Source organism: Larus michahellis, unplaced genomic scaffold (assembly GCF_964199755.1).
Source record: "Larus michahellis unplaced genomic scaffold, bLarMic1.1 SCAFFOLD_393, whole genome shotgun sequence".
NCBI lineage: Eukaryota > Metazoa > Chordata > Aves > Charadriiformes > Laridae > Larus > Larus michahellis.
In genome coordinates, this window is record NW_027435900.1 from 1381 (window position 1) to 12310 (window position 10930).

Below are 10930 nucleotides of genomic sequence, written 5' to 3' on the forward strand. Positions count from 1 at the left end.
GCCACCACCCCACAGACACCACCCAGCTCCCTGTGGCCACCCCCCAAGGCCCCACAGATGCCACCCAGCTCCCTGTGGCCACCCCCCCACAGATGCCACCCAGCTCCCCGTGGCCACCCCCCGGCTCCCTGTGGCCACCACCCCACGGATGCCACCCAAGGCCCCACGGATGCCACCCAGCTCTCTGTGGCCACCCCCCAGCTCTCCCTGGCCACCACCCCACAGATGCCACCCAGCTCCCTGTGGCCACCCCCCGGCTCTCCGTGGCCACCTCCCCACAGATGCCACCCAGCTCCCTGTGGCCACCCCCCGGCTCTCCGTGGCCACCTCCCCACAGATGCCACCCAGCTCTCCGTGGCCACCCCCCAGCTCTCTGTGGCCACCACCCCACAGACACCACCCAGCTCCTTGTGGCCACCCCCCAAGGCCCCACAGATGCCACCCAGCTCCCCGTGGCCACCCCCTGGCTCCCTGTGGCCACCACCCCACAGATGCCACCCAGCTCTCCGTGGCCACCCCCCAGCTCTCTGTGGCCACCACCCCACGGACACCACCCAGCTCCCTGTGGCCACCCCCCAGCTCTCCACAGATGCCACCCAGCTCCCCGTGGCCACCCCCCGGCTCTCCGTGGCCACCTCCCCACAGATGCCACCCAAGGCCCCACAGATGCCACCCAGCTCCCTGTGGCCACCCCCCAGCTCTCTGTGGCCACCGCCCCCCCCCCCCCCCCAGCACCCGCAGCTAGAAGAAGCCATCGCTTTATTGAAGGTGACATCGGGGGGGGACACCGGGGGGACACGGGGGGGACACCGGGGGGAGACGGGGACACAGACACCCCACCCCCCCCCAAAACTGTGTGGGGGGGTCCCGTGTCCCGTCCCCCCCCCAAAAAACCCTCAAAATATGTCAAATCCCCCCCAAAAACCCGCCCCAAGAAGCGGGGTGGGGACGCGCCGACGCAGGGCGTCCCTCCGAGAAACGTCGCGTCGCCCCCCCCCCCCCCCAAAAAGTGGGGGGGGGGAAAATCCCCCCCTTTCCCCAAAAATAAAAGGGGGGGCGGGGGAGGGGCTGGCCTACTGGGCTACTAGACGATCATCTCCAGTTGCCGGGCGTACTCGATGACCTGCTTGGCCAGCTCGGTGGAGGGGATGGTGGCGTCTTCCGCCTTCTGCTGGCGGCTGCTGAAGCCGTAGTAGTTGTTGGGCCCCAAAACCCACCCGCGCTGGGGAGAAACGGGGGCAAATCGGGCAAAAAAACAGAAAAAAAATGAGGATTTTTGGTTTTTTGGGGGGGGGAGGGGAGGGGGGGGGCTTCCCCGCAGGTTTTGGGGGTGTCATGGTGTCGTCGTGTCCCGTCCCGTCCCCCCGCCCCCAATCAAGGTACCTTCTCGGTCACCCCGAGAAACCACCCCCCCCCCCCCCCCAAAAAAAGCCTCAGAAACCCCCATGAAACGCCCCCCCCACCCCCCACTCCCCCCCCCCTCAAGACGACCCTCCAAAACCCGCCCCCACCCCCAAAGACCCTCCAAACCAACCCCCCCCCAAGCCAAAGAACCCCCCCCAAGACCCCCCAAACCGCCCCCCAATCCAAACAACCCCCCAAAACCCAACACCCCCCCAAAAGACCCTCCAAACCAAACCCCCCAATCCAAAGAACCCCCCCCCACAAGACCCCCCCAAAACCCAAGAACCCCCCCCCAAGATGACCCTCCAAAACCCCCCCGAGACCCTCCAAACCCCCCCAAAACCCAAGAACCCCCCCCGAGACCCTCTAAACCCCCCAACCCAAAGAACCACCCCAAGACCCCTCCAAAACCCCCCCAAGACCCTCCAAGCCCCCCCCAAACCCAAAGAACCCCCCCCAAAACCCAAGAACCCCCCCCAAAAGGCCCGAGAAGACCCTCCAAACCCCCCCGAGACCCCCCCAAACCCCAAGAACCCCCCCCAAGACCCGAGAAGACCCTCCAAAACCCCCCCCGAGACCCTCCAAACCCCCCCCAACCCAAAGAACCCCCCCCAAGACCACCCCCAAAACCCAAGAACCCCCCCCAAGACCCCTCCAAACCCTCCCCGAGACCCTCTAAACCCCCCAACCCAAAGAACCCCCCCAAGACCCCCCCAAAACCCAAGACCCCCCCCAAGACCCCTCCAAAACCCCCCCAAAAGACCCTCCAAGCCCCCCCAAACCCAAAGAACCCCCCCCAAGACCCAAGAACCCCCTCCGAGACCCAAGATGACCCTCCAAAACCCCCCCCAAGACCCAAGAAAACTCTACGAACCCCCCCCAAGACCCCCCAAACCCCAAAACAACCCCCCCAAACCCCAAGATGACCCTCCAAAACCCCCCTGAGATGCCACGAAAGCCCCCCAAGACCTGCCAAAACCCCCCCGAGACCCAAGAAAACTCCACGAAACCCCTCCAAGACCCCCCCAACCCCCAAAAAACCCCCCCAAACCTCAAGATGACCCTCCAAAACCCCCCTGAGATGCCACGAAAGCCCCCCAGGACCTGCCAAAACCCCCCCGAGACCCAAGAAAACTCCACAAAATCCCCCCCAAGACCCCCCCCGACCCCAAGAAACCCCCCCGAGACCCAAGAAGACCCTCCAAAACCCCCCTGAGATGCCACGAAAGCCCCCCAGGACCTGCCAAAACCCCCCGGGACCCCAGAAAACTCCACAAAATCCCCCCCAAGACCCCCCCCGACCCCAAGAAACCCCCCCGAGACCCAAGAAGACCCTCCAAAACCCCCCTGAGATGCCACGAAAGCCCCCCAGGACCTGCCAAAACCCCCCCGAGACCCAAGAAAACTCCACAAAATCCCCCCCAAGACCCCCCCCGACCCCAAGAAACCCCCCCGAGACCCAAGAAGACCCTCCAAAACCCCCCTGAGATGCCACGAAAGCCCCCCAGGACCTGCCAAAACCCCCCTGAGACCCAAGAAAACTCCACAAAATCCCCCCCAAGACCCCCCCCGACCCCAAGAAACCCCCCCGAGACCCAAGAAGACCCTCCAAAACCCCCCTGAGATGCCACGAAAGCCCCCCAGGACCTGCCAAAACCCCCCCGAGACCCAAGAAAACTCCACAAAATCCCCCCCAAAAACCCCCCCGACCCCAACCCCCCCCCCCAAAGACCCCCCCCCCAAGGTACCTTCTTGGCGTAGTCCGTCATCTTCTTGGGGGTGGTGAAGAAGAGGACGCGGGTGGCCTCGGCGAAGAGGATCTTCTCGTAGGCTTTCTCGATGCAGCCGGCGATTTCATCCCTGGGGTTTTGGGGGGGGGGGGGGGGGGGACGGACACACACATTGAGGTGGGGGGGTGACGCAGGGACATTTTGAGGGGGGGGGGACGACACACACGCCACCTCACCGGATGGTGTCCAGCAGGATGTCGATGAAGAAGGTGTAACTCTCCGCCGGGATGTTGCCTTTGGCCAAGAAGACTTTGTTGTAGCTGCCCTCCATCAAATACTGCCGGGGAAAAAGGCCGGGGGGGGGGGTCACACGTTGAATTCCCCCCCCCCCCCCCTCAAAAAGCCCCCTAACACCCCCCACACCCACCCCCCCAGAGCAAAAAACCCCACGGCACCCCAACAAGAGCCAAGAAAAGCCCAAGAAACGCCCGCCAAGACCCACCAAAACCCCTCCGAGACCCAACAAAACTCCACAACATCCCCCCCCACAGACCCAAAAAAAACCCAAACAGCCCCCCCCCGTGACCCAAAAAAAAAAACAAACCCCAAAAGGCCCCCCCAAGAGCCAAAAAAAACCCCAAAAGGCCCCCCCAAGAGCAAAAAAAAAAAACCCCAAAAGGCCCCCCCGAGACCTCACGAAACTGCCCCGAGACGACCACCCAAGATGACCCCCCCAAGACCCAAGCAACCACCCCAAGAAACCGCCCCCCAACCCCCCCAACCCTAAAAACCCCTCCCAAGGCCCAAGATGACCCCGGAAAACCCACCAAGACCTCATGAAACCCCCCCAAGACCTAAGATGACCCCCCAAAACCCACCAAGACCTCCCGAAAGCCCCCCAAGACCCACGAAAACCCCCCAAGACCCCCCCCCAACCCCAAGGAACCCCCCCCAAGACCCCAAAAAAATCCCCAAAACACTCCCAAGACCCACCCCAAGCCCAAGGAACCCCGTCAAGACCACCAAGACCTCATGAAAGCTCCACCAAGACCCCCCAAGACCCAAGAAGACCCCCTGAAACCCCCCCAAGACTATCCCCAACCCCAAGGAACCCCCCCCAAGACCCCCAAAAAAACTCCCGAAACCCCCCCAAGACCCAAGAAGATGCCCCAAAACCCCCCCAAGACCCCCCAAACCCCAAGGAACCCCCTAAGACCCACCAAGACCTCCCGAAATCCCCCCAAGACCCAAGAAGACCCCCCGAAATATCCCCAAGACCCCCCCCCCAACCCCAAGGAACCCCCTGAAACACCCCCAAGACACCCCCAACCCCAAGGAACCCCCTGAAACACCCTCAAGACACCCCCAACCCCAAGGAAGCCCCTAAGACCCACCAAGACCTCATGAAAGCTCCACCAAGACCTCCCGAAACCCCCCCAAGGCCCAAGATGACCCCCCAAAACCCCCCCAAGACCCAAGAAGACCCCCCGAAATATCCCCAAGACCCCCCCCAACCCCAAGGAACCCCCTGAAACACCCCCAAGACACCCCCAACCCCAAGGAACCCCCCCCAAGACCACCAAGACCCCATGAAAGGTCCACCAAGACCTCCCGAACCCCCCCCAAGGCCCAAGTAGACCCCCCGAAACACCCCGAAGACCCCCAAAAAAAACCCCAAACACCCCCAAGCCCCCCCCAACCCCAAGGAACCCCCCTAAGACCCACCAAGACCTCGTGAAAGCTCCACCAAGACCTCCCGAAACCCCCCCAAGACCCAAGACGACCCCCCGAAACCCCCCCAAGACCCAAGAAGACCCCCCAAAACATCCCGAAGACCCCAAAAAAACCACCAAAACACCCCCAAGCCCCCCCCAACCCCAAGGAACCCCACCAAGACCTCACGAAAGCTCCACCAAGACCCAAGAAAACGCCCTGAAAGCCCCCCAAGACCCCTCCCAACCCCAAGGAACCCCCCCCAAGACCACCAAGACCCCATGAAAGCTCCACCAAGACCTCCCGAAACCCCCCCCAAGGCTCAAGAAGACCCCCCGAAACACCCCGAAGACCCCCCAAAAAAACCCCAAACACCCCCAAGCCCCCCCAACCCCAAGGAACCCCCCCCAAGACCACCCGAAATCCCCCCAAGGCCCAAGAAGACCCCCCGAAACACCCCCAAACACCCCCCAAAAAAACCCCAAGCTCCCCCCAACCCCAAGGAACCCCCCCCAAGACCACCCGAAATCCCCCCAAGGCCCAAGAAGACCCCCCGAAACACCCCGAAGACCCCCCCAAAAAACCCCAAACACCCCCAAGCTCCCCCCAACCCCAAGGAACCCCACCAAGACCTCATGAAAGCTCCACCAAGACCCAAGAAAACGCCCTGAAAGCCCCCCAAGACCCCTCCCAACCCCAAGGAACCCCCCCCAAGACCACCAAGACCCCATGAAAGCTCCAGCAAGACCTCCCGAAACCCCCCCCAAGGCCCAAGAGGACCCCCCGAAACACCCCGAAGATGCCCAAAAAACCCCCAAGCTCCCCCCAACCCCAAGGAATCCCCCCCAAGACCACCCGAAATCCCCCCAAGGCCCAAGAAGACCCCCCGAAACACCCCGAAGACCCCCCAAAAGAACCCCAAACACCCCCCAAGCCCCCCCAACCCCAAGGAACCCCCCCCAAGACCACCCAAAATCCCCCCAAGGCCCAAGAAGACCCCCTGAAACCCCCCCAAGACCATCCCCAACCCCAAGGAACCCCACCAAGACCTCACGAAAGCTCCACCAAGACCCAAGAAAATGCCCTGAAAGCCCCCCAAGACCCCTCCCAACCCCAAGGAACCCCCCCCAAGACCACCAAGACCTCCCAAAACCCCCCAAGAAGACCCCCCGAAACACCCCAAAGACCCCCAAAAAACCCCCCAAACGCCCCCAAGCTCCCCCCCAACCCCAAGGAACCCCCCCAAGACCTCATGAAAGCTCCACCAAGACCCAAGAAAACGCCCTGAAAGCCCCCCAAGACCCCTCCCAAACCCCAAGGAACCCCCACCAAGACCACCAAGACCCCATGAAAGCTCCACCAAGACCTCCCGAAACCCCCCCCAAGGCCCAAGAAGACCCCCCGAAACACCCCGAAGACCCCCCAAAAAAACCCCAAACACCCCCAAGCCCCCCCCAACCCCAAGGAACCCCCCCCAAGACCACCCGAAATCCCCCCAAGGCCCAAGAAGACCCCCCGAAACACCCCAAAGACCCCCCAAAAACCCCCAAGCTCCCCCCAACCCCAAGGAACCCCCCCCAAGACCTCATGAAAGCTCCACCAAGACCCAAGAAAACGCCCTGAAAGCCCCCCAAGACCCCTCCCAACCCCAAGGAACCCCCCCCAAGACCACCAAGACCCCATGAAAGCTCCACCAAGACCTCCCGAAACCCCCCCCAAGGCCCAAGAAGACCCCCCAAAACACCCCGAAGACCCCCCAAAAAAACCCCAAACACCCCCAAGCCCCCCCAACCCCAAGGAACCCCCCCCAAGACCACCCGAAATCCCCCCAAGGCCCAAGAAGACCCCCCGAAACACCCCCAAACACCCCCCAAAAAAACCCCAAACACCCCCAAGCTCCCCCCAACCCCAAGGAACCCCCCCCAAGACCACCAAGACCCCATGAAAGCTCCAGCAAGACCTCCCGAAACCCCCCCCAAGGCCCAAGAAGACCCCCCGAAACACCCCGAAGGCCCCCCCAAAAAACCCCAAACACCCCCAAGCCCCCCCCAACCCCAAGGAACCCCCCCCAAGACCACCCGAAATCCCCCCAAGGCCCAAGAGGACCCCCCGAAACACCCCAAAGACGCCCAAAAAACCCCAAACACCCCCAAGCTCCCCCCAACCCCAAGGAACCCCCCCCAAGACCACCCGAAATCCCCCCAAGGCCCAAGAAGACCCCCTGAAACACCCCAAAGACCCCCCCAAAAAACCCCAAACATCCCCAAGCCCCCCCCAACCCCAAGGAACCCCCCCCAAGACCACCCGAAATCCCCCCAAGGCCCAAGAAGACCCCCTGAAACCCCCCCAAGACCATCCCCAACCCCAAGGAACCCCACCAAGACCTCACGAAAGCTCCACCAAGACCCAAGAAAACGCCCTGAAAGCCCCCCAAGACCCCTCCCAACCCCAAGGAACCCCCCCCAAGACCACCAAGACCTCCCAAAACCCCCCAAGAAGACCCCCCGAAACACCCCAAAGACCCCCAAAAAACCCCCCAAACACCCCCAAGCTCCCCCCCAACCCCAAGGAACCCCCCCAAGACCTCATGAAAGCTCCACCAAGACCCAAGAAAACGCCCTGAAAGCCCCCCAAGACCCCTCCCAACCCCAAGGAACCGCCCCCAAGACCACCAAGACCCCATGAAAGCTCCACCAAGACCTCCCGGAACCCCCCCCAAGGCCCAAGAAGACCCCCCGAAACACCCCGAAGACCCCCCCAAAAAACCCCAAACACCCCCAAGCCCCCCCCAACCCCAAGGAACCCCCCCCAAGACCACCCGAAATCCCCCCAAGGCCCAAGAAGACCCCCCGAAACACCCCAAAGACCCCCAAAAAACCCCCCAAACACCCCCAAGCTCCTCCCAACCCCAAGGAACCCCCCGCAAGACCACCCGAAATCCCCCCAAGGCCCAAGAAGACCCCCTGAAACCCCCCCAAGACCATCCCCAACCCCAAGGAACCCCCCCAAGACCTCACGAAAGCTCCACCAAGACCCAAGAAAACGCCCTGAAAGTCCCCCAAGACCCCTCCCTCCCAAACCCCAAGGAACGCCCCCATCCCCCCCCCCCCCCCCCAAGACCCCCGAACCCCCCCCCCCCGCCCCCACCTGCTCGAGGGAGACGGGGTGCTTGATGTAGACGTTGCTCTGGATCTCCTTGGCCGGCAGGCGCTCCAGCTCCGTGTGGAACTCGGCCACCCGGTTCTGGGAGAGCAGGAAGAGCAGGTTCAACCCCAGCAGCTGGTGCTTGTAGGCCGATTCCGGCAGCTCCTCCCTGGCGGGGTGGGGTGGGGGGGGATTAAAAAAGGGAGTTGGGGGGGGGTTGGCTAGCGGAAGAGGCAGGTGGCTAGTAGCCCTCCCCCTCGCTCACTTGTAGTCGAAGTAGTAGCACTTGAGCTGGGCCATGTAGCGCTCGAAGGAGGGGATGTCCTTCTTCAGGATGCTCCACTGCGCCCCGATCTCCAGGATGTCCCCTGGCGAGGGGGGGGGGGGGGGGGTAAAATTGAGGTGGGGGGGGGGTCGTTGAGGTTGTCCCCCCCCTCCCCGTCCTGTGTCCCCCCCCCCCGGCCATCCCGAGGTGACACTCACGGGCCAGGATGAGCTGCTGCTTGGTGAGTTTGGTGCCGGTGGTGGGCAGAAAGTTGAGCTCCAGCAGGGCCAGCTGTGGGGGGGGGGACACACACAGTGAGGGGGGGGGACACACACAGTGAGGGGGGGGGACACACACAGTGAGGGGGGGGACACACACACACACCCCCCCGCCGCCTGACGAGCTTAATTAATATTTGCGGGCAGCTGCGGGAAGTGGGGTGCCCCCAGGGCGGTGGGGGGGGGGGGGGGACGACGGACCCTGACTCATACCCCCCCCCCCCCCGCGGTGTAATTAAAGCTTCCGGCTGACGAGGCAGCACACACCCCCCCACCCCCAGAGACACCCCCCCCTTCCATTTCCAGAGGTCCCCCCCCCTCACTCCCAGCACACCCCCCCTCGTCCCCAGACCCCCCCCCGAAGCCTCTCCTCGCCCCCAGACTCCCCCCCCCCCCAAGCCCACACGCCCCCCCCCCCCAAGGCCTCCCTTCATTCCTAGAGCCCCCCCCGAGGCCCTCCCTCGCCCCTAGACCCCCCCACGAGGCCCCCTCTCGCCCCCAGACCCCCCCCCCCGAGGCCTCCCCTCACTCCCAGACACCCCCCCAGGCCCCCCCTCGCCCCCAGACTCCCCCCCCCCAGCCCCAGGGACCCCCCCCGCCAAGGCCTCCCTTCATTCCTAGAGCCCCCCCCGAGGCCCCCCCTCGCCCCTAGACCCCCCCCGAGGCCCCCTCTCGCCCCCAGACCCCCCCCCCCGAGGCCTCCCCTCACTCCCAGACACCCCCCCAGGACCCCCCTCGCCCCCAGACTCCCCCCCCCCAGCCCCAGGGACGCCCCCCCCCGCCCCCCCAAGGCCTCCCTTCATTCCTAGAGCCCCCCCCGAGGCCCCCCCTCGCCCCTAGACCCCCCCCGAGGCCCCCTCTCGCCCCCAGACCCCCCCCCCCCCGAGGCCTCCCCTCACTCCCAGACACCCCCCCAGGACCCCCCTCGCCCCCAGACTCCCCCCCCCCCAGCCCCAGGGACCCCCCCCCCCCAAGTCCACACGCCCCCCCAAGGCTTCCCTTCATTCCTAGAGCCCCCCCCGAGGCCCTCCCTCGCCCCCAGACCCCCCCCCCCGAGGCCTCCCCTCACTCCCAGACACCCCCCCAGGCCCCCCCTCGCCCCCAGACTCCACTCCCCGAGGCCTCCCCTCACTCCCAGACACCCCCCCAGGCCCCCCCTCACCCCCAGACTCCCCCCCCCAGCCCCAGGGACCCCCCCCCCCAAGTCCACACGCCCCCACAAGGCCTCCCTTCATTCCTAGAGCCCCCCCCGAGGCCCTCCCTCGCCCCCAGACCCCCCCCCCCCCCGAGGCCTCCCCTCACTCCCAGACACCCCCCCCAGGCCCCCCCTCGCCCCCAGACTCCCCTCCCCGAGGCCTCCCCTCACTCCCAGACACCCCCCCAGGCCCCCCCTTGCCCCCAGACTCCCCCCCCCCAGCCCCAGGGACCCCCCCCCAAGTCCACACGCCCCCCCCCCCGCCCCCCCAAGGCCTCCCTTCATTCCTAGAGCCCCCCCCGAGGCCCGAGGCCCCCTCTCGCCCCCAGACCCCCCCCCCCCCCGAGGCCTCCCCTCACTCCCAGACACCCCCCCTAGGCCCCCCCTCGCCCCCAGCCCCAGGGACCCCCCCCAAGGCCTCTCTCTCAATCCCACACCTCCCCCCTCCAAGGCCTCCCCTCACCCCGAGGCCTTCCCTCATCCCCGGCTCCCCCCCCACCCCCCCCACACGCTGTTTTCACCCCCCTCCCGCACCTTGAGGCGGCCCAGGGCCTCCCCGCACTTGCTGAGGTTGGGGCTCTTGCGGCTCCACTCGCCCTTGAGCTGCTCGTACATGCCGGCCGCCGCCTTCAGCCCCCCGGCCCCCTCCGCCCCGTTCACCACCAGCCCGGCCGCCGCCATCGCCGCCGCCATGAATCGGCACCGCGACGCGCGCGCGCGACACCCCCCGCCGCCTTTTACGGCCGACGCACGGCCGCGCTTGACGGCCGGCCCCGTCTCTCCCTGGCAACGGCCGCCGGCAACGCCACGCCCCCCCCCCCCCCAACCCGCTTCCCCGGCAACGCCCCCTAGCAACGCCACGCCCCCCCCTCCCCGGCCACGCCACGCCCCCTAGCGACGCCCCAGCCAATGGCAGCGAGGGGGCGTGGCGAAGGGCGCGGGAGCCGGGGCGGCGCATGCGCAGAGGGCGGGGGACGCGCCGTATCGGGACCTATAGGGCAGCGCGTAGGGAGCTATAGGGCGATGTACGGACCTATAGCGCACCGTATATTGCCCTATAGCACCGTATAGAGCACCCTATAGGGACCTATAGTGCGATATCTACGGCCCTATAGCGCGCTGTATGGCCCTATAGGGCAATGGGCGGACCTATAGCGCACCGTATATGGCCCTATAGTGCACAATATGGCCCTATAGCACA

The 10930-nt window shown here is 65.7% G+C and overlaps 1 protein-coding gene across 1 annotated transcript; it reads right to left on the reverse strand.

Moving 5' to 3' along the window:
- Positions 1–742: 742 nt before the first annotated feature.
- On the reverse strand, positions 743–10530 carry PSMD8 (proteasome 26S subunit, non-ATPase 8). Its single transcript, XM_074571318.1, has 7 exons — positions 10264–10530; positions 8475–8547; positions 8257–8359; positions 7995–8160; positions 3371–3471; positions 3153–3264; positions 743–1222 (listed from the first exon to the last, which is right to left on the reverse strand). The coding sequence occupies exons 1-7, from the start codon at positions 10420–10422 to the stop codon at positions 1085–1087; spliced, it is 852 nt and encodes a 283-aa protein (XP_074427419.1). The 5' UTR covers positions 10423–10530; the 3' UTR covers positions 743–1084.
- Between the last annotated feature and the right edge of the window lie 400 nt (positions 10531–10930).